Consider the following 24,000-nt stretch of genomic DNA (forward strand, 5'->3'; position numbering starts at 1 on the left):
TTTTGTCTACATTGAGGTTCGGACTAAAATCCTGCCTGTGAATTTGGTAATTAGACCAAATCAATACAAAATTAACACACATGTTGGTCCCTCCCTATGTAAAGGTATTCATTATCGTCTGATGCAGGAGAAATTAATCCCTTAGATCTACATCAATAGGCCTAGTTAGTGGATGTACACATGATTGTCTCAGGCACAGGTAAGATGGCCTTGAAGGAAAAAATGTTAAGAAACACAGGGGGTTTGTTCCATTTCACTCTTGCCATTGTTTGAGGCTATCACATTCTCAACATTGCCCCTTGCAGCCACTCATGTCAATAATGAACCGTGAACATGCGTCTGTGTGCCTTGTGGCAGGTTTACTACCATGAGTAAAATTGACATTAAAATTCACATGACAAACATATCGCAGGCCGTATCCTTATCGTGTCTATTCATGGGACAGAGAGAAACGTACATATGATTCCTCTGTGAAGAAAAAGAGCTATGAAGCCAACTTTGGCATAAGTGATGATAATCCAGTGAATCTCAATGTTGTGATTTCAGGAACAATGTCAGCTTTCTATTGACCCGTTTAGAATTCATGTCATCACTGACTGTGTGTGCATTGTTGACTCAAACACGCTGGAGAGGTTTTAAGGGTATTACGAGAGACTCCACTCTTCTGGTTGGTACTGCACTGTAGGGGCGCCAACGGAGGAACGCAGACACCATTCAGAATCATTTACTGTTTGTAAACAGATATGACGTAATTTAGCTGCGTGTGCATCGTTGGAACAGAATCGACCATTCACCGTTCACTGGTACAGAAACTCGACAGGTGTTTTTTCCTAAATAAGATAACAGATGGTGACGCTAACTTTTAAGATATGCAGTGGGCACCACAGACACGGGCATTACTGATGATATCCTCAGTCCTGTCAGTAGTTTCATGAGTTTAAACAACAAACATCTCATATGCTTCTGGAACAGCCTCTTCCCTCTCAAAGTAGGACAACAAGTGTACTTTTCAGAATCTATATTTTTCATTAAAGGAGAAGTCCAGTTTTCACAGCCAGTTTTACATAGAGCCTCGCCAACTTCCTATTTTACCCATGCCTATAGTTCACCTGGGGGCGCTGTCAGCCTATTCATTCTGAATGGAGTCTGCACTCCTCCATTGGCGCCCCTAGAGTGCAGTACCACCCGAAAGAGTGGAATACCCTTCAAACATCTCTCATGTGTTTGAGTCAACGATGCGCACGCATTCCGTAAGGACGTTAATTCTGAACGGGTCAATGGGCTGCACTCTCTCGACAGCGCCCCAAGGTTAACTGCAGGCATGGGTACAATAGGGAGTGGGGAGGTTGTATGTAAACTACACACACATAGACAGTGCAGACCCTAAAGAGAGAAGACCTGCCGATCTGAAGCGTGTGCGTTGATAAAAATAGAGATTCCGAAAAGTACACTTTTTATTCTATTTCGAGAGGGAAGAGGCTATTCCAGAAGCGTAGGGTATGTTTTCCTGTTACAAGAAATGAATCATACAGACTAGACTGAGGACATCATCAGGAATGCCTATCTGAAGTTATCATGACCATCTGTTTTCTTACAGTGCCCTCCATTATTATTGGCACCCCTGGTTAAGATGTGTTTTTTAGCTTCCAATTATTTTATTTTTTTTCTAAATAATATGGGACCTTAATGGAAAAAAAGAGAAAAATCCAACCTTCAATACAAGTGCATTTATTCAGTGGGGAAAAAATCCCACATAAAGAAATAATTATTTGACATCAAATAATGTGTGTCACAATTATTAGCACCCCTGGTGTTAATATTTTGTACAACCCCCTTTTGCCAACAAAACAGCACCGAATCTTCTCCTATAATGTTTCACAAGATGGGAAAAGACAGAAAGAGCGATCTTCAGCCATTCCTCTTTGCAGAATCTCTCTAAATCATCCAGAGACCTGGGTCCTCTCCTCTGTACTCTCCTCTTCAGCTCACCCCACAGGTTCTCAATGGGGTTGAGGTCAGGGGACTGAGATGGCCATGGGAGGAGCTTGATTTTGTGTCTGGTGAACCATTTCTGTGTAGATTTTGGCCATATGTTTAGGGTCATTGTCTTGCTGAAAGACCCAGTGACGACCCAGCTTCAGCTTTCGGGCAGAGGGCAACAGATTTTGATTTAAAATGTCCTGGTATTTCAAACTATTCATGATGCCATGCACCCTAACAAGGTTCCCAGGGCCTTTGGAAGCGAAACAGCCCCACAGCATCACTGACCCACCCCCATACTTCACAGTGGGTATGAGGTGCTTTTCAGCATGCGCATCTTTCGTGGTACGCCAGACCCACTTACAGTGTTTGTTGCCAAAAAGCTCAATCTTGGTCTCATCTGACCAAAGCACACGGTCCCAATTGAAGCCCCAATACCGCTTGGCGAACTCCAGACGCTTGCATTTATGATTGTGAGTGAGGAAAGGTTTTCTCCGTGCATGCCTCCCAAACAGCTTGTTGGCGTGTAGACAGCGCCTTATGGTTGATTTGGAGACTTTGTGACCCCAGGATGCTACCATTTGTTGTAATTCTGTAACAGTGAGCTTTGGAGATCTTTTGATTTCTCTTACCATCCTCCTCACTGTGCGTGGTGGCAAAATAAACATGGGTCCTCGTCCAGGCTTGTTTACCACTGTTCCAGTTGTTTTGAACTTCTTAATTATTCCTCTCACAGTGGATATGGGCAGCTGCAGTTGAGTGGCAATCTTCTTGTAGCCTCTGCCTGACCTGTGAAGGTCGACGCACATCTGCCTCACTTGTATGCTGTGTTCCTTTGTCTTTCCCATGTTTAAGAGTGGATAAGAGAAATGGCCTCGGTGTCACGTCATATTTATACCCCAGGGAAACAGGAAGTGATGAATTACTAATTAAATGTTCCTACATACTCTGGTAAACTTTGTAAACTACTCTAGAAATGACAGAAATGCTTCAATTATATTTATTTCCTGGGAATTGTTAAGGGTGCCAATAATTGTGGAACAGGTGATTTAATGAAAAATAATTATTTTTTAGTCAGGGATTTTTTTATTTTCTTACAATTCATTTGAGTTGAAGGCTACATTTTCCTACAATTTTCAGTGTGACAGTATTCTTCTGCAATAAACACTGAATTTATTTTAAGGCTTTTAACACATCTCAACCAGGGGTGCCAATAATTATGGAGGGCACTGTATTTTGAAAAAAAAAACACCTGGATGGTTTCTTTACAAATGTTCGTGCATGGTCGATTCTGGTTGCAATGATGTACGCACAGCCAAATTACGTCATAACTGTGTACAAACAGTGGAGGGGTCTATTGGTGGAGAAGAGCAGAAGGCTTTACTCGGGAGAAAAAGAAAGGCTGCAGACTGCCATCTAGTGGACATAGAGTGAACTTTGTTTGAACTTTATTTGACAGGACTATTGAGAGAGGGACAGGAATCGAACTCGAGTTGCCGGCGCAGTGGCCCAGTGCCCGGGCCAATAAATATATCATTTCACAATAAATGAGTAAGTACTAATAATGACTTAAAACGGGAATAAGGGTGTTTATATGTTTGCTTAGTGTGTAAGACGCGTATTTGCTTGAGAACCTCTGCAAAAAGATAAACACCAATTAGAATGAATGAATGAATGAATGAATGAGTATTAATACTAAGAATGTTTCTTATTATGTATGGTTTCCATGAAATAAAGAGTGGTAACTTCGATGCAATTTATTCAATTTGTTTTTACTTCATCTTTGCTTCTTATGTAGCGGTTCTGTGTTAGTCTCTAGTGAAAAGAAAGATTATTCAAGACAGCACTGTTCCCGTATCCATGACGTCAGGTGAATGTCCCTTTAGGTGACCAATGGACGTATATAGGAGAATAAATAAGAATAAATGGAGTTCCCTCACCTCTGCAGAAGGCAGTAGCACACATCTTATGCAACTTGCCACTAAACATAAAAAGAAGAAGGAGGGGATCACCCCCCACCCCACCCCCCCCCCCCCCACCCCCCCCACCCACACACACACACACACACACACACACTCCTTTGCATTGGTGTGGCATGGTTCGATTTTCGATTTATCTTGGTGTACAATATTGACGTTCTTTACACAGAAAATGGAGAAGTAAAAAAATCAAGGTCAAAGTTCTTTATTTGCCTTATAGACCAGATGCAAGGCCTACTAACATGCAATATTAATTGAGACAATACAGAGAATGCATACACATAGCATAAACTCTACAGAAGTAATATAAATACAACAAGAAACATTATAACAGTGTTCTGTACAGCATGGCTGCCGTCTGGCATTGGGGTCATTCCACACCAAATCACCAAATCACCCCGCACGACCATATACGCAGATACCATATACGCAGGCATGCACACATGTACACCACTCACAGCAGCAGAAATATAATGAGTGGACATACAGTAGGCCTACAGGTTATGTAGGGTATGAAGAATGTTCCAGCTGAATGTTCTTCAGTGTCCTTGAAATGTCCATGGAGTTTTATTCAAACACAAACAGAGTTCACCCTTCCCACTGTAATCATTTTTCAATGTCATAACCAAATGTTAGTGATGCGATAAAATAGGATCAAATTTCAACAGAGTTCACTCCTCTCTCCAGTAAATGTTTCCTTAATTGTCCTATCCAGACCCTTTAGATTCATATCTGTTGTTACGAGACATTGCTATAACAAATACAGTAGTAGTTCGCTAGGAGGGCTAGAATATGAAAACTTCAATTCATATTTGTTGTCAGAATAGAGGCTAAAACAAATAGCAGCTTGGCAGCCTAGAATATGTTTTGAAGTCAGGAATCTCCCGTAGACAAGGTCCACTTACGATCTTCTCTCCCTACATGCCTACTGTTCCTACAAGTGCACAAGGATGCAAAGACCTGGGTAGGGTCCACCTGCTTACAACTTCACAATAGGGCAGTATAATCTCCTCTCCCTATCGGCCTACTCTACATGTGCACAAGGTTAGGGTCCACCTTTTAACAGCATCACAATAGAGTCACAAAGCAAATGTTGATATCAGTGGACGAAGTAATGGGGAAGGGTGTCTGGCCTGATCCCAGAGCCCCATTTCCTGCCATCTGAAGTCTGGACCTTTTTGTCCCTCAGGGCTTCTCTTTTAGGCCCATGTCAGCCCCATCTGCCCCCATCTGTAGTCTGGACCTTTTTGTCCCCTCGGGGTTTCTCTTGTTCTATTTCAATGTTGGTGTAGTTACTGTTCTTTGCCTTTGTAGGGCAGTATAGTCTTCTCTTCCTGTAGGCCTACTTGGGGGAATTTCTTGAAACCATAGTACTACTTACTGTAGTTGGGTCCAATGCAATTTCCCATTGGTAACTTCCCACGTCACTGATTTTTTAACAAGTATGCTTCCGAGAAACGCACCCCTAGGATCCACTTTCAAGCATGGCCGTAGCCAGCAATTTGAAATAAGTGAGGTCCGTAGTGCCCGCGCAGCGCACCAGAATTTTTTAAAAGGTGCACTGTGTAGGATGTTGCCCAGAGTATCTTTTGTAACTATGTTGCTCATTGAAACTATGCTGTCTTTTGCCAATTTTGGTCTTTTCATGAATATCTGCTAAATAATGAACTAATATTTACTAGTATGACCACAGTTTACAGTATGTTTTGCAGCTGAAAAGATTTCTGGGAATTCAAAATGGCGGACAATGGAGAGGATCCCCTTTTTCATGTATGAAAAATATTATTTTCTCTAAAAATAAGGGAGGTCCGGACCTCCGTTACCTCATGTGTGGCTACGGCCATGCTTTCAAGCTTCATACAAAGAAATTACAGCCGGAGACAAGATGAAGTGGTGCTTCGTTTATTTATTGCATGATATCACGTATCAATACAGCCTAGGAAATTTCAGAAAAAAAGACCCTCAACTTAGGAAAATAGAGTACAATCAAATCAACTCCTAGTGAGCTATGTTCCTAATGGTAATCTATAGGCCTATAGCAACCAAGTCACACATTATTTGAGTAACAGCTTAGCCTAGTATTAAAAAAGTAATTGGGTTTGCTACATTGACTGTACACCTACATATCAATACAGTTAAGTATATTTGTTCAGAAGACCCACAACATATAAGTAAATAGTAATAACACCTCCCAGTTAGGGGTAACCCTGCCTCCACTGAACCTTTATTTGGATGGCTAGATTGTTCTAACAAAAATGTGACAGGGCGTTTCACAGTAGCAGCAGCAAGCAGTGGTACATATCACAGTGGTCACTGAAAGCTATTGCTTGAAAAGAGTATAGTGGATTAGACCAGTGGTTCGTAGGATCGATGCATCAATACATGACAATTATTATTTATACCCCTGCTTACTGATTACTGCTTTCTGATTACTGTTAGCCATGCAAAAAGGAAAACTTTGAAAGGCCAAAAAAAGGAAAGAAGTACAAGACTTCTGATCATTACTCCGGTGGAGTCACTCTCCTGATTTTCATTGTCATGGACTTCAGGGACAAGAAGTTATTCTTCCAGTTGTACCAAAAGATCCCCTCCCCAGAATTTTGCCCCTTTTGGTGCAAACCAGTAGGGTTGGCGCCGTAACTGTTCCCGCAGTATGTAAACCAAAAGCCACCCTTTCGGTAATCTGCACAGTTGGACGAGCTTGCATCTTGGTCTTTGTCGTAGGTTGAGAATCTGACATTGGAGGACATGGAATTACCTGTGAATCACACAAATCAGGTATTATTTCAAACCAGGTAGTATTTCAAACCAGGTATTATTTCAATGTTTTGTTAGGACAGGCTATATTTAGTGGCATTTTAAATTGTATAGGAATTTGACAAGGAAAACACAGAAATTAAATACATAGGCCTACAAACAGTGTGCATTTCTTGGGGAATAAAGTTATTCAACTCACCTGCTCCCCCATCGACATAGTTCCCCAAGCGAAGCCTGTAGTCTTTGTCCTCAGACTCCACTGAGAAGGAGGTGTACTGGGCAAAGACACTGCCACCCTGCCAGTCCTCCATGTCCACCCTCAGCTCATACTTTGAAGGCCAAGTCAGTCTATACATCGTCTCCAGACCTGCACACACATCAAGTAACAGCATGTCACCATAAACATCGTCTCCAGACCTGCACACACATCAAGTAACAGCATGTCACCATAAACATCATCTCCAGACCTGCACAAACATCAAGTAACAGCATGTCATCATAAACATCATCTCCAGACCTGCACACACATCAGGTAACAACATGTCAGCCTAAACACGATCTCTACCGATGCACACACATCTGGTAACAACAGGTCAGTCTATAGTTTCTACAGAGCTGGACACAGATCAGGTAACAGTCAAATTAGAGAGTTGCACACACATCAGGACAGCCTAATCATGATCTCATGTAAGACCTGAACTTTAAGCCCCTCAGGTGGAAAAGGGTAACATCCTAGTAGAATAATGCATCTAAGGCCCTGTGGGGGAAGAGTGTAACGTCATAGTAGATTATGCATCTAGTGAACAGTATAGTGTATGCATCTAAGGCCCTCTAGTGAAGAGTATAGTGCAGAATATGCATCCAAGACCCTCTGGTGAGGACTAGTGTAGATTATGCATCTAAGGCTACTGATGGAGGAGTGTAGTGTCCTAATAGAATATGCATCTAAGGTTACTGGTGGAGGAGTGTAGTGTCCTAATAGAATAGGCATCTAAGGCTACTGGTGGAGGAGTGTAGTGTCCTAATAGAATAGGCATCTAAGGCTACTGGTGGAGGAGTGTAGTGTCCTAATAGAATAGGCATCTAAGGTTACTGGTGATGGAGTGTAGTGTCCTAATAGAATAGGCATCTAAGGTTACTGGTGGAGGAGTGTAGTGTCCTAATAGAATAGGCATCTAAGGTTACTGGTGGAGGAGTGTAGTGTCCTAATAGAATAGGCATCTAAGGCTACTGGTGGAGGAGTGTAGTGTTCTAATAGAATAGGCATCTAAGGTTACTGGTGGAGGAGTGTAGTGTCCTAATAGAATAGGCATCTAAGGCAACTACTGTATGGTGCAGGCTGGCGGAAGGAAATAGAACTGAGACAGAGCTCTGTTTACCAGCCTGCATGTGTAGGTATGTGTGTGTTTTCGCATGTGTGTGTGTGTGTGTGTGTGTGTGTGTGTGTGTGTGTGTGTGTGTGTGTGTGTGTGTGTGTGTGTGTGTTTGTATGTGCATGTGTGTGTATTTGCATGTGTGTGTATGTGCATGTGTGTGTGTGTGTGTGTGTGTGTGTGTGTGTGTGTGTGTGTGTGTGTGTGTGTGTGTGTGTGTGTGTGTGTGTGTGTATGTGCATGTGTGTGTATGTGCATGTGTGTGTGTATACATGTGTTTGTTACATGTGCATGTAAGTCAGAGAGCTGAAATGTCAACAGACAGACTTACTGTAAGCGCACATGCATACCGGTATGCACATCTTTGAAAGTGTGTATGTTTGTGTGTGTCCACTAGGAACTAAGTTAAATTGTTTGTGTGTGTGCACATGTGTTATTTGGTTACTGAGAAGTAGTGACTTGTTGCAACCAGGTTTGGAATATCTAAATGTGTCCACTTGGAACTAAGATGTTAAGACGTGTGTTGTATACTCAGCCAGTGTGTGTGTGTGTGTGTGTGTGTGTGTGTGTGTGTGTGTGTGTGTGTGTGTGTGTGTGTGTGTGTGTGTGTGTGTGTGTGTGTGTGTGTGTGTGTGTGTGTGTGTGTGTGTGTGTGTGTGTGTGTGCGCGTGCGCGCGCGCGCATATTTGTGTGTCTGTGTATGCGCACATATTTGTGTATGTGAATGTGTGTCTGTGTGCGTTGTTCCTGCCCAGCCAGTGTGTGTGTGTGTGTGTGTGTGTGTGTGTGTGTCTGTTCCTACCCAGCCAGTACTCTCCGTCCTCGTTCCCGAAGCCTTCCTTGTAAGCATCCCAGGGTCTGTAGAAGTTGACAGTTCCATCCACTCTTTTCAGGATCACCTGAGGGGAAAGGAACAGGCTCAAGATTATCACTTTATTCCAGTAAGACACAACCCCTGGTTAACAGAAGGGAGAGAGTCTGGAGGCTACCAATGAACATTAGAAGACTTTATTGCAGTAATCCTTGCCCCCATTATGAAACAGCTGCTACTAGAATGGCAATGGTGACCAAGTTGTAATGTATTACTAAAGGCCCTATGAACTGTCATAGTTGAAGAGTGCTATGGATGGTAGTGACATTTTTCAGTGACTATTTCAATGTTCCTCTGGTGGAAAAGCGTGCTTTAAGGGACTACCCTTTTAAAACTGACTGACAAGGTTTTTTTTAAAGTCTTTCTTACCCATCAAATAAAAACCTGTGTGATTGTTCATGTGGGGGATATGTTACCCAGGCTCCGCCTTAGTGGTGATGCAACGCCTTCGGCTCAGCTACACTCACTAAGGCCAGGAGCTCGTTCAGGTAGAATCTGGATCCCGCTACAGCGGGAACTCCACCCACTTTGTCGGGAACTAATCAACTTTGAGCTTTTCCAACCGTTCAGGGTAGAGGCGTGTTCAAAGCAGTGACGTTGTTTAAGCAGAGACGTTCTATTGGGGACTAAGAAATGTTTGGTTTAAACTTTGGCTCAGCCTCTTCTACCCTCGACCAGTAGCAAACCAAGGTATGTGGGTCAACCATGCCGTTTAAGAATGTTAGTTGTTATGATCGTGGTCAGACCAAGTCTCGCAGAGATTTGAAAGTCATGATGATAATCAGGCAAGGGATATGTTACAAGGGACACTGTCCACTTGTTTTATGTTATTTACAGAGAGAGAGAGAGAGAGAGAGAGAGAGAGAGAGAGAGAGAGAGAGAGAGAGAGAGAGAGAGAGAGAGAGAGAGAGTGCAATGAGTATAAGTGCTGATTGATTAATTAACCAGTTGCCTACCGTCCACTGTCCCTCGTGGCTCTCGTGAGCGTCGTCGTCTGTGCAGCCCATGTCACAGTACACGGACACCGGCTGGTCAGCTGTTGTCGGGTAGATGGTGTACACGCCGTTGTGCTTGGAGCCATTCTGGTAAACGTCCTGACAGTCGAAGGGGAGCGGGCTGTGAACCAGCGGGTGGGACATCGCCACCAGGGGGAGTAGTAGAGTCAACAGACAGACACGCTGTGGAGAAGACAATTCCTAAACTTAGACACACTTAGACATCCAACAGGACTGTGGAGAAGACAATTCCTAAACTTAGACACCCAACGGGGCTGTGGGGAAGACAATTCCTAAACTGAGACACAATTAGTCATCCAGACGCGCTGTGGCAGACAATTCCTAGCCTATTAATTATTCATAGACACACTTTGACATTCGCTAGGGCCTAACATTAGACACACTTAGACAACCTGCAAACCTTCAGGTTAGACAACTCCTAGACTTAAAAAAAAACAAAAAAAACGCCTACCTGCATCACACATATTGAATGTAACAAATGAATGAACTAATGTATTTGATAGGTTATGAATTTACTTTCAATAATGGACTCTTTGCATGAATATGTTATTGTAAATTTGCCCTTTTTTAGCTTTACCATCATCCTATTCTCACTACTGGAGTACTAATAAAACATCTTTTTGATTTACAAGGTAATTACCTCTGCCGAGGAAGTTATGTTTTTGGTCAAGTTGATTTGTTTGTTCGTTTGTTTGTCTGTCTGGTTGTCTGTTTGTCAGCAAGCAGGATAACGTTTGTGAAGTTGTTGGAAATGTCAAAAGGAACAAGTGATTAAATTTTGGTGGTGATCCAGATCACAGTCTGGATCCAGGAATTTTCGAAAGGTTCTTCACTATTGTGGGATAGGGCGAATTTTGACATTCCAGTTTCTAACTCCAAAGACACAGCAGAAAGACTTGGAAAAATTGACAGTAAGTCAATGCTTGGAAAATATTAGGGTGTAACATAGTCAAATGTTCAAGCAATCAGCTTCCTTGGCAGGGGTACACACTCTCTGAGTGCATTTCTAGTTGTTTCTATTTTGTTTGGTGTTTTTTAATTTTTATTATTATTTTTAAAATTCTGCTCAGTGTCTTAGACGTGTAGTAGCCTCTCGCAGTCGTCATGTCATGTCATCCTGCATAGACCAACCAATTAAGAATGACCTTTACTCAAAGATCTGTTGTCCAGCCTTCAAGATAGATCGCATTATCAGTCAATTTGGGGAAAAGATATTTTGTGATCTATCCCAGTAAAGTCCAGTACAATAGATATTTGGCTATGCAGGGTCCTTTATTGGCTATGCAGGGTCACATGACATACTGACACGTGTGGTGGGCTACAGCACATTCAAAGTAAACAGAACACACGTGGAATGCACACACTGCAAAAAAGCATGCAAAGCATTCACACAACGTATTAATACGAACCGTTAAATAAAAAGACCTGTTTTAAGTGTGGTATCAACTGAGTTTGAAGTAATACCTGTTGTATTCCCATCAACATTTCATTATTAGGCTATATGCCTTTTCACTTATGTCACATATTTATACGTACAATACGTACAAATACCATAAGAATACAGTAAATACAATAAAACATGAGACTCACCACCATGGCTGAGGAGAACAGCTCTTCTGTGAGGATGAGTAAGGTCTTCTCTTCACCTTTGCTTTGCTGCTGCAGATGAGGCACAATGAAACAACCAGGAGACACTCTCCTTAAATACTCTCAGAGAAGGAAATAATGAGGATATATACATCGCATGAACAGGTGACCTAAATATTTTCAGAGATTATAAGGTGGGTCTTTCCGTCTGTTACTGGAAACCAGAATCAATCAATTGTTGTCAAACCTTGGTGTCATCTTTTTTTTGGAGGGCGGGGGGGGGGGGGGGGGGGGGGATGGTTGGATTGGGGGTGGGGCTGGTATGCTTAGTTGCTAATGAAGCACAACACTAGCACATCAGATTACATAGCTGTTACATCAAGTATTCCATTGTACCTAATGATTATTGCCTGTGTTTTTACTGAAAACCTAACACAGATTTGATCCAACCAACACAGAGTTAGCTGATTGTAAGTCAAGTACACAGGTCTACCAGTTACTCAAATAAGTTAGCATTGTTGGAAGGAAACTGTGTTTCTTTTTACTTTTACTTTTGACACCTCTGGTTATCTCCTTTGTTGTGTACAATGCAAGTATACATATATTTCAGTAGACCTTGTTTTACCTGTCCAATTCAACCAGGTGATATATTCAGCTGTCTTTATCCAAAGCAGCCTACAGTTATTTACAAGGTGATGGTTATAATCCTAGGACAGTGTGTGTGTGTGTGTGTGTGTGTGTGTGTGTGTGTGTGTGTGTGTGTGTGTGTGTGTGTGTGTGTGTGTGTGTGTGTGTGTGTGTGTGTGTGTGTGTGTGTGTGTGTGTGTGTGTGTGTGTGTGTGTGTGTGCGTGTGTGTGTATGTGTGTGATTGCCTATGCCCCTAGGTTGTTGCGAGGCTCAGTCTATTAAAGTTGATTTACAGACTCTGTGAGATGGTACAAAATATGAGGAAGGAAGAAATAATCTGCATTAGAAAAACCCCACACTTGAAATGGTAATGAGATGTATGTGCATGTGTGGGAGTCTCCTTCTCACTCTGTGTGTGTGTGTGTGTGTGTGTGTGTGTGTGTGTGTGTGTGTGTGTGTGTGTGTGTGTGTGTGTGTGTGTGTGTGTGTGTGTGTGTGTGTGTGTGTGTGTGTGTGTGTGTGGGTGCGTGGGGGGTGTGTGTGTGTGCGCATATGCATGCCTGTGCATCTTTGTGTGTTTGTGCCCCACTGACTCTTTTCAAATTTGATTGACAGATTCTATGAGGAGTATGAGGAACAAATCATCTTCAATATTCTTCAATGGAAATCCCCTCGCTTTAAATGACAACAGAACTGTCAAAAGTAAAAGTTCAAGTAGATTCATGGTGTCAGTACAACACTAGCGTATGACATTCCATAACTGTAACCACACACACATGATTAGATCAGATCAGATTGATTAGAACCAGCCCTGGGAACAAGAGGAATATGAATTACATCCGTATCCATACTGCCCTACAATTTCAGAACGCAGTATAAATCAAAATGGCAAACTGAGAAGGCTTTAAAGTTTCCTTTCTGGCCACGCAACTGTGTTGGAGGTCAAGTGATGATGACACTTCCATATAATACTTTTTTATGGTGGAAATTTATGCACACAAGAAAAAAAGCGAAAAAACAACTCATTTTTTCTCATTGCTTTTTAGCTGAAAAATCATTATACTGCGTTCTGTTGTGGTATTACTGTCCACACCAAAACCACGGTGTCAATGGAGAAGTGCAGTATAATGCGTGTTATACTGCGTTCTTGGCTAGTAAGACGTAACCTCCTAAAACCAAAAAGTGCAGTATAATTGGTTTTTAGCGGTTTTTTTTTCTGAAACGGGACCAAGTTGGACCAAAAAAATTTAACACAAGAAAAAGAAGGTATTTTAAAGCCAATTTACGGTCTAAACCCATTTTCGACCATTTTCAAGATACTGCGTTCTGATATTGTAGGGCAGCATAGTTCCCCTGTGGTTGTACCGAACCACCATGATGGGCAAAGTGGATTCGTTACAAGGTGATGGTTACAATCCCAGGACAGTGTGTGTGCGTGTGTGTGTGTGTGTGTGTGTGTGCGTGTGTGTGTGTGCGTGTGTGTGTGTGTGTGTGTGTGTGTGTGTGTGTGTGTGTGTGTGTGTGTGTGTGTGTGTGTGTGTGTGCACGTGTGCGTGTGTATGTGCACGCGTGTGTGTGTGTATTTAGTCAGCCAGATCTGTTCAGTATCCAGCATAATTGGGAGCTTCAGGCCGTCTGAAGCTCCCATGTGTGTGTGTGTGTGTGTGTGTGTGTGTGTTTGTGTGTGTGTGTGTGTGTGTGTGTTTGTGTGTTTGTGTGTGTGTGTGTGTGTGTGTGTGTGTGTGTGTGTGTGTGTGTGTGTGTGTGTGTGTGTGTGTGTGTGTGTGTGTGTGTGTGTTTGTGTGTGGGTCAGTATGTTGACTTGCCCCACTGTTTTTTTTTTAAAAATAAAGACTGACTCTATTCAAATTTGATTGACAGACTCTTTGAGGAGTATGAGGAACAAATAATCTTCAATATTCTTCAATGGAAATCCCCTCGCTTTAAATGATTACAGTGGTGTCAAAAGTAAAAGTGAAAGTAGATTCATGGTGTGCATAAAAAACATTGCTATTAACGTCATCCCAATGCATGGTCGTTGTGAAAGATTTGCAAGGCTCGTGCAACGCCATTGGGGTTTTTTTTTTTAATTCTTGCCCTAATTATATTGTTGGTTTTAAACATATAGAGGGCTTTTGGTATGCTATGAATGTTTTTGAAGGGATGTCTCAATTCTTAGGGGTTGCGTTTCAAGCCCTTCCACTTACTGCTCCGTTTGAAGGGGAGAGGGGTGGGGAAGGCGTAGGGGTAGAAATTAGAAGTGAGATTCGGCCAGAGAGCGAGAGAGAGACAGAGAGAGAGAGAGACGGAGACTACAGCTTGGTGAAGAGTAAAGCAAGAGAGTGGGACAGAAGGCTTCTAGAGACAGTGACATCTAGTTGACAGAGTTTGAAATATACATCTCTTTCTTAGCACAAGGAATGATTCTGAAAATTCAATTCAATTCAATTCAATTCAATTCAATTCAATTCATTCTTTATTCCAGACCCAGGGGGATCCATATCACATTAAAAAGACAAAGCATCACAACACAGTACATATCTTAAAAACAAAACAAACAAAAAACAAACAAACAAAAACCAGGAACAACTGACAAAGAGAAAGAAGGGGGAAAAAAAACACAGATGTATCATAATTCTCAAGTCAATGTCCCACATACAAGCATGCTCGCCAGTGATTCCACATGCTTGAGAAGAGTCTCACAGAGCTACATTTAGGGCTGGCCAGGACAGCAACTAGAGTATTTTGTGACTCAGATGCCCTGCACATGAATTTATACATAAGATTACGCAGCACAGCTGCACAAGTAGGTACCCCAGCATTGACAAACATTTGGCTGGCACTTGACCTCCTAGGAATTCTGAGCAGCAGCCTCATGCTGTCGTTGTATGCCACCATGAGTTTCCTCATGTTGCCCTGTTTGTAGTGGCACCACAGGTGTGCTGTATACAATGGTGTACAGTATGCTTTAAAGAGTGAGATCTTGACCAACTCAGAGCACATACTAAATTTGCGGCACAACATGTTTGCTTGCACATACAGTTTCTGCCGTTGCCTGTAGATATCGCCATCATCTGTCAAGTCATTTGCAATTATGTGGCCCAGATATTTGATCTCACTGCATTGAGAGAGTTCGGTGCCAGCCAGATAAAAAGCAGGGAAGGGTGATTGTTTGTCCTCTCTGCTCCTTATGATCATGATCTTACTCTTAGTAGCATTGTATTTTATGTCACACTCTTCTCCATATTGTGAACATATTTTTAGTAACTGTTGCAGACCAGCAGTACATGGACTAAGTATAACCAAGTCATCTGCATACATTATGTGGTTAATTATTAGGTCACCAGCCCTACCGCCAGTTCCACACCTATTTAGGGACATAGACAAATCATTCATGTACACATTAAAAAGAAAAGGAGATAAAAGGGTCATTCCAGCTGGAATCAGCAAATTTCTGAAAAATCTCCCACTCGACCCCCTCGGATTTGCCTGAAAAAAATGTATGTGATGGCTTAACCATCCAATAGATCATATCCACAATATCAGAACTCAGCTCTGGATACTTTTGGCACAAAAAATCTGTAAATAAGTACACCCCCTACGCTTGTTTTAGCGACATTGCATGAGTGACCATGTTCAGACTCAATTATCTCCAGAACTATTTGTGTCAGATTCATTATATTTTCAGGGCTAAGAGTCCCAGACCTGAATATCATATATTACAATTTGCAGCACTGTAAGTCAAATCACACCGTAATAATGTGCCTCTACTTTTTGTAGATATCATATGTTCTAGGGTTTCCAAATGTCTGTAAAAACCTCAAAGTTCTACATGTAAGGTTCATCCTTGGTAAATGGTCTGATATGTACCATGACTTTCACATCATAGTATATCTAACAAAAGGCTCCAATGGTTGTTGAGAAACAGAGGTCCAAAGATGGGAAAAAAATAATCTGCACCAATGTTTGGAGCAATATTTCCAATCTATGACACTAGTTAGCAACTTTCTGTTTGGTGTTTCTGAAAGAGGATGTTTTTTTTAACAACATGTAAAAAAAATGGGATGGTGTTTTGCCTCATTCTTTTTATAACGGACTTCAAAATCTCAATTGGCTACAATTACTTGAAGCTATGAGGACCATGTCACCAACCGACTTGTCACAACTCTCAAATCCATGGCTCTGATGTCACCTTAATAGTGAAAACAAGATGGCTACCCTGTGAATGACAAAGCAAATTCTAGGGAAACCATAACACTTGTAAATGAATTGATTGATGCCACACAGCAAGAATAGCACATTGCACATAGCTTTGATAGACATTAATTATTTTAATTGTAAAATCATAATAATCATCATCATCATCATTTTAGTAGTAGTAGTAGTAGTAGTAGTGGTAGCGGTAGTAGTAGTCTTGGAATAAAGTGATGAAATAGGAGAGGATTAAAGAATTGTAGCACTCTTGTTTGCAACAAGGACTCCCATCCTAACTAGTCTTTCAATCAGCACCTGTAACTTTATATTTGCTATGAAGCTTGTGTCTTACTCGTTAAGTTATCAGCTGTATTGCAAAATAACTTAATTCATACTGGCTAGAGATTCCCTCAGACTATTTTGACAGCATGGTCCTGGAGTTTTAGTTAGAAGAGTTTGCTTGCATGCAGTAATCAATATCAGGTGAATATTGAAGGCACAAAAGTTCATATTGGCACCAGACAACCATGTGGTTCTTGTCACATTGTTGCGATCTAATTCAGCTGCTTGCATCATTATAATATTATACCACTGCAATACTGACAAATAGATTGCAGGATAGCAACATTGATTACAACAATCATGGTTTGGATACTTGTAGACAATGTTCATTACTTGTAAAGTTCATCATCACATTGATCCAGGTGAGATGATGGAAGCCGAAAGGAAGCTTTGCAGCATGCAAAAGCGTTCAGATATGGTGATGGATTGGGGGCGGGGCACAGTTCTACAGTCAGGGTACCTCTGTCGTGGTGACTGTTGGCGGGGGTGAGACTGTTTTATGGTCGCATAGGAAAGTAAAAGTTGATTAGAGATGACACATAGGAGGAGACAGTTTGTAAAGAGGTATCCTGATTGTAGAACTTCCCGCCCCCCATCATCCTCCCCTGACCGAAGTGCCCTGAGCATGGTGGTGGTATCCTTACTGAAATCAATACCTATGTTGTCATTGTCATTCAAGGTACCAATTTCGTAATACCTGAACAATGACAATAAAGCTACATTCAAAGTTTCATTCAGGTGTTCCTCATTGAATTGCCAATGACGGATGGTTGCACACAACAATATGAATGCAGATACCTAATGCACCATCAATGACAATGGCAAGCTACCTTATAAAGTCAACTCATAAGATGCAGCAAGTGATTGAAAGTTAAGTGTGTATAAAATCATTTGTCACAGGCCAGAGCATTGAAAGTTCCTGACTTGTTTAATACATTTCATTTTTTTTTCAAATATTAAATCACCATCAAGGAAGTCAAGGTTGCATCAAGGAAATCATATCAACACCTTGTTTTATTTCCAGAGGTTGTTTTTTTTATGACTTCTCTCAAAATGGTACTTCTCTCAACCATCTTGAATTTATTGCTAACGTAGCGCCAGTGAGAACATGTTGCGTAGTCACTTGATCATCTGGCCGATAGTACACTTAAAAAGATGAGGCCAGAATCCCAGAAAAAAATCAGAAATACTGAGCTGAACAAGCAGGGGTGTTAACAGCTTTGGCTGGGCCCGGGATAAAGTCGTCTGAAGAGACCCCTTCCCAATACATGCAATGTAATGAGTACCCAATCTTGATTCCCCCATGTCCTTGGCCCAGAACAATTCACCACTTCCGCTTCCCTCTGCACTATTTGATCACAGGCTTATGTCACACCGCAATGCGCTTTACGATCATTAAAAGGAATGAGGCAAAACACCATTCTATTTTTTTGCTATGTTGTTAATAAAAATATCCTCTTACAGACACAACAAAAAACAAGTTCACAGCTGGTGTCATACTTTGGAGGTATTGCTCTAAAAAATGGTGGGGTTTTTTTCATGACGCCACTTTGGATGGATTTGAGGGATGCATGCCACACTGCATTGAGATTTGAAAAGGCATTATACAAATAAAGGGGCAAAACACCATCCCAATTTTTAGATATGTTGTTAATAAGAATATCCTCTTCGAGAAACAACAAACAGCAAGTTCACAACCGCTGTCATATATTGGAAATATTGCTCCAAACAATGGTGTTTTGTTTCTTTCCCTTGATGCTGACTTCCTGGAACTATTTTGGAACTATGCCATTGGCTCCATGAGCCGCCATCTTTGTGTGAAAATGGAACACAAAAATCAAGGGGATTGGCCACCTTCTTAGGATGGAATTGAGGGTTAAGTCAGATATACTGAAATACTGAGCTGAACAAGTATAAAATCACCTATTTGGTATCAGAGATTTTAGGTTTTAGTGTACACTGACTTGGCTATTCATTTTAGGTGTAGTAAACCCTCTTTTTTTCTAAGGTAACGGGGCTCCTAAGGTACACCTGCATGTCACACAGGAATGAGTTTTTAAAATTCATTATAAAAATAATGGGGCAAAACACCATCCCAAATTTTAGATATGTTATGAATAATAATATTATCTTTCAGAGACACCAAACAGCAAGTTCACAACTGGTGTCATAGATTGGGAATATTGCTCCAAATAATGGTATAAATTAGTTTTTGCCCATTTTTGGACCTCTGCATCTCAACAACCATTGGACCCTTATATCAAATATGATGTGATGTGAAAGTCATGGCACATATCTGACCATGTACCAAGGATGAACCTTGAATGTTGAAATTTGAGGTTTTTATGGACATCTGAAAACCCTTGCAATTTTAATTTCAAAGAAAAGTAGAGGGCCAGTATTAAGGTGTAATTTGACATACAGTGCTGCAAATTGTAATGTATGCTCATCAGGATGGACCTACCATAAATAGTTTTGGAGATAATTAAGTTTGAACATGGTCACTCAGGCAGTGACGCCAGTGACGCCGGAGGGGGTGTCCTAATTTACAGATTTTTTGTGGAAAAAGTATGCACAGCTGAAATCTGCAATGGTGGATATGTTCTATTGGATGTTGAAGCCATCACATATATTTTTTTCAAGCAAATCCGAGGGGGTCGAGTGGGGACCATTTGCTGATTCCAGCTGGAATGACCCCTCTGTGTACATCACGGAAAACAATTCCGTGTCCAGGAGCACGGAAAACAATTCCGTGTCCAGGAGCACAGAATTTTTGGAGATCAGGCACGCAGAGACAGACAGAAATACAGAGAGGAAAAGCAGGCAAGACAGAAAACAACTTAAGTAATAGCGACCTATATGTGTAAATTCAAATGGATATATTTTCATAAAATGTATAAAAGCAGTGAATTTATTCACACCAAGACAGACAAGTGGTTTTGTTTTTTACTTTGTAAATGTACTTTGTAAATAGTTTGGATCAAGAAGGTCCACTTCAAAGGAGACTGGGCTAAGGAGGACGACTGGAGCACACATGATACGTTTTTCTGATTTTAGTGTGGCGCGAGCATGACTAACCTTTCGACACAGTGCGTCTTCATCAGAGTCTTTCACTGGAACCCTAAATCAATCAACTGTTGTCACCTTGGTGTCATTTTTTTTGTTTGGAAATTGTTGTGTATGCAGTTATTACTCGGTTGTAAGTTACACACACACATTCAACCTTATGTGCTACAATAAAGCACGGACACAAGAGTTGCCATTTAACGAGCCGTGGCTCCTTTAGTGAACTTGTGAAGACTCAATACAGACTAATGCGCATGTGCATATTACTATTAAAACAATCACTATCAATGCGCAATGAAATAAAGTAGACCCATATATTCCCATACATAACACTCCTCCCTTCCAGCATTGATATCCCCATTTAACTAAACTGCTTTACCTGAGTATTAATAACTAAAACTAACTAAACCCTAACTATTTATCTACTCTCAATCTGTCTCAGTCCTGGAATCTCTCGGGAGGTCTCCTAATCCTTTCGGGGTAACGCCTCACTGGTGAAGTGTTCGCAGAAGGACTTTGCGGAACAGGGTTCGCAGTAGGACTTTGCGGAACAGGGTTCACAGCAGGACGTTGCGGAACAGGTGACGCTGGTGCAGAGCCACCTGCATCATCTTCAGGGCCGCCGGTGTCTTGGGCTTCGTCACTGAACTCGAAGTCACCATGTAATGGCGTATCGTTGGCATCTACGCTTGTCGATCCAGATGCATCCAACAGCTGATCCACGTGTCTACGCCACACTAGGTCCTGCCCGACTTTCACTTGGTAGGTCAACGGTCCTGTTTGTGAAACGATGGTGCCAGTCTGCCACTTTTGTCCTTTATTGCGGTAGTCTTTGGCTATCACCTGTTGTCCCACTTGGAATGTACGCAATGAGCGTGTCTGGGATCGGAGAGCAGATTCAGACTGTTTCTTCTGTACATGTTGCTGTAGACTGGGTTTCAGTAAGTCTAAGCGTGATCGCAGGGGACGCCCTAGGAAGAGCATAGCAGGGGTCTGTCCTGTTACAGCATGAGTGCTGTTGCGATAGGCCAGCAGAAAGTTTGCTATCTTCTGCCGCAGCGATGCTGTGTCTTTATCCATGGCCTTTATTGAATGTTTGAAAGTTTGAATGAAACGTTCAGCTTGGCCGTTAGAAGCTGGATGGTACGGCACAATGGTGGTGTGTTGTATGCCGTTCTTTCTAACAAAGCGCTGAAACTCTTCGGCAGTGAAAGGTGTTCCGTTGTCACTCACGATCTGATGCGGAAGGCCTGTGCGTGCGAACAGGGCCCGTAAGAGTTCAACTGTCTTTGCAGAGGTTGCGGTCTTTGTGCAGAAAACCTCAGGCCACTTTGAGTGCGCATCAACAACGACTAGGTACATGTGGTCAAGGAAAGGTCCCGCGTAGTCAATGTGCACACGTTGCCATGGTTTTGTAGGCCATTCCCACACATGCAGTGGGGCTGTTGGTGGAGACTTTTGGGTCTGTAGACACCCATAGCATGTCTTGGCTAGTTCTTCAAGCTTTTCATCGATTCCAGGCCACCACACAAAGCTCCTTGCGAGGCCTTTCATTTTCACCACGCCTAAGTGTCCCTCATGTATCACAGAGAGAACCCTCTGGCGCAGCTTCGGTGGTATGACTACCCTCGCCCCCCACAAAATGCATCCTTGATGCACTGTGAGCTGTTCTCGTCGACTTGAATAGCCCGGTAAGGATGAGTCACCCTGGCGTGGCCAGCCTTTCAGTGTCAACTCGTAGACTTTGGACAAGACAGGGTCGCGGCCTGTCTCTCACGCGATCTCCTCACTTGTGACTGGTAGAGGATCCACTTGTGCCATCTGGAACATATCCACAGCTTCCTTGGTCTTTACTGGCGGTGCGACTTGTAGTGGCAAACGGGACAGCCCGTCAGCGTTCCCATGATGTTGTGTGCCCTTGTACTCAATGCTGTAGGTGTGAGCACTCAGGAACAAAGCCCACCGTTGCAGTCGTGCAGCGGCCATGGCTGGCACTCCCTTAGCTGGATTAAAGATGGAAACAAGGGGTTTATGATCCGTGAGGAGGGTAAAGTGCTTACCATAAAGATATTGGTTGAACTTTTTCACTCCCCAGACCAGACTAAGAGCTTCTCTGTCAATTTGCGCATAGTTACACTCAGCTGTATTCAGAGATCGGGAGGCAAATGCTATTGGTCGCTCTGTTCCATCACTGAATCTGTGTGATAGCACGGCTCCGATTCCGTAAGGCGAAGCATCACATGCTAGTTTGAGAGGCACTTGGGGGTCATAGTGAGTTAAGACATTGTCTGATGTCACTAACTCCTTTGCTTGCTTGAAGGCCTTTTCACAGTCCTGGGACCAGTGCCACTTATTGCCAAGTTGGAGTAAGCAATTCAAGGGGTGTAGCACTGAGGACAGGTTGGGCAAGAATTTTCGGTAATAATTTACTAGGCCCAAGAAAGATCTCAGTTGAGAAACATTCTGTGGAGGTGGGGCCTTCAATACAGCGTCAATTTTGTCTTTGCATTTGTGTAGCCCGTTTTTGTCAATTTTGTGGCCACAGTATTCAATTTCATCTTGAAAGAATTCACATTTTGCTTTGTTGGCCCGTAATCCAAATTCATTCAATCTTTTGAGCACTTTTTCCAGATTTTCAAGGTGTGCGTCGTCATTTTCTCCTGTAATGACTATGTCATCCAAATAGCACTGTGTATTCGGTATGCCTTGTAGGACTTGCTCCATTGCTTTCTGCCAGATTGCCGGTGCTGAAGCGATGCCGAAGACCAGGCGGTTGTACTGATAGAGACCTTTGGAGGTATTGATGGTCAAGTACTTTTTAGACGACTCCTCCATCTCCATCTGTAAGTACGCTTGTGCTAGGTCAATCTTGGAGAATCGCTTACCTTGGCCCAGCGCTGCAAAGATGTCATCAATACGCGGTAGAGGGTACTGTTCCGCCTTCAGGACCGGATTGACTGTGACCTTGAAATCTCCGCAGAGGCGAACTGAGCCATTTCCCTTTACCACTGGCACTATTGGCGTTGCCCATTCAGACCAGTCCACTTTCGATAAGATGCCCTCATTTTCCAGCCTTTGGAGTTCATTTTCCACTTTGGGGCGGAGGGCGTATGGAACCTGGCGCGCCTTGTGGAATTTGGGAACAGCGTCATCTTCCAGCACAATCTGGGCTTTCAGGTGTTTAAGTGTGCCTATGCCATCTTGAAACACTTCACCTGCATTGGTAAGTATTTTATTCAATTTTTCAGTTGTAGAGCCGGTGCTCTGCTTTTTGGTCACTGTTGCTTGCATTTCTTTAATTGACTGCCAATCCAATTGTATTTCACGGAGCCATTCACGGCCAAACAGGGGCGCACCTCCTCTCTCAACAACATACAGGGACAGCACATGGCGTTGATCGCTGTAGTGTACCTTCACCTTGATCACGCCCATTGGGGCTATGCGCTACCCTGTGTAAGTTTTGAGCATTACATCAGTAGACTGTAATTTTAGATGTGAGAAGTGTGCCTGGTAATCCTTTTTGGAGATGACTGACAATGCAGATCCAGTATCTAACTCCATGAGCAGTGTTTTCCCCTCCACTTTAGGTGAAACCCATATAATTCCCCTGTTGGGTCTTTTCAATGAGCATACATCAAAGCAGGCTAGGTCTTGTGCACTATCTGTGTCAGAAGAGCAAGTTTCAATGTCATGCATTTCTCTTTGTTTATCTTTTCGTTTGTGGAACTTTTTCTCTTTCACTTTTTCTCTCATTTTGGTTTTGCACATTTTCTGTATGTGACCTGTTTTCTGGCATTTGTTGCATTCTTTATCTTTAAACCAACATTCAGCTGGAGTGTGTGACTTCTTGCCACAGCGATAACATGCATCACTTTTCTGTTGTCTTTTGTCTATCTTGTGCACATTGCACTCGTGTACATGGCATTCTTGCGCCATCTGCTGTTGCAGCTCGGTAGCGCCTTTGGCAGCAGCTTCCATTGACGTCGCGAGCTCAATGGCACGTTTCAGCGTCAGGTCTTTTTCTGTTAACAGCCGTTTCTGTATATTTTCGTTGATCAACCCGCTCACAAATCTGTCTCGCAGTGAATCTAATAGATTTCTTCCAAATGAACAATGCTCAGACAGTCTCCTCAACTCTGCCACGAATTCAGCAATAGACTCTGTCTTCAACTGGTTTCGTTTATGAAATTTAAAACGCTCAGCAATG

General features: G+C 42.4%; 1 protein-coding gene across 1 annotated transcript; it reads right to left on the reverse strand.

The window, feature by feature from the left end:
• Positions 1–6,460: 6,460 nt before the first annotated feature.
• LOC134457597 (microfibril-associated glycoprotein 4-like) lies at positions 6,461–11,637 on the reverse strand. Its single transcript, XM_063209605.1, has 5 exons — positions 11,567–11,637; positions 9,917–10,138; positions 8,892–8,988; positions 6,916–7,083; positions 6,461–6,717 (listed from the first exon to the last, which is right to left on the reverse strand). The coding sequence occupies exons 1-5, from the start codon at positions 11,570–11,572 to the stop codon at positions 6,461–6,463; spliced, it is 750 nt and encodes a 249-aa protein (XP_063065675.1). The 5' UTR covers positions 11,573–11,637.
• Positions 11,638–24,000: the final 12,363 nt, after the last annotated feature.

This window comes from Engraulis encrasicolus, chromosome 1, assembly GCF_034702125.1.
Source record: "Engraulis encrasicolus isolate BLACKSEA-1 chromosome 1, IST_EnEncr_1.0, whole genome shotgun sequence".
Classification (NCBI taxonomy): domain Eukaryota; kingdom Metazoa; phylum Chordata; class Actinopteri; order Clupeiformes; family Engraulidae; genus Engraulis; species Engraulis encrasicolus.

Excerpts from the sequence above, each read along its gene's own strand:
- LOC134457597 (XM_063209605.1), bottom strand. Across the intron at positions 7,084-8,891 it reads GGACGGAGAGTACTGGCTGG|GTCTGGAGACGATGTATAGA; the intron begins GTAGGAACAGAC and ends ATGTGTGTGCAG. Across the intron at positions 6,718-6,915 it reads CTATGTCGATGGGGGAGCAG|GTAATTCCATGTCCTCCAAT; the intron begins GTGAGTTGAATA and ends TGTGATTCACAG.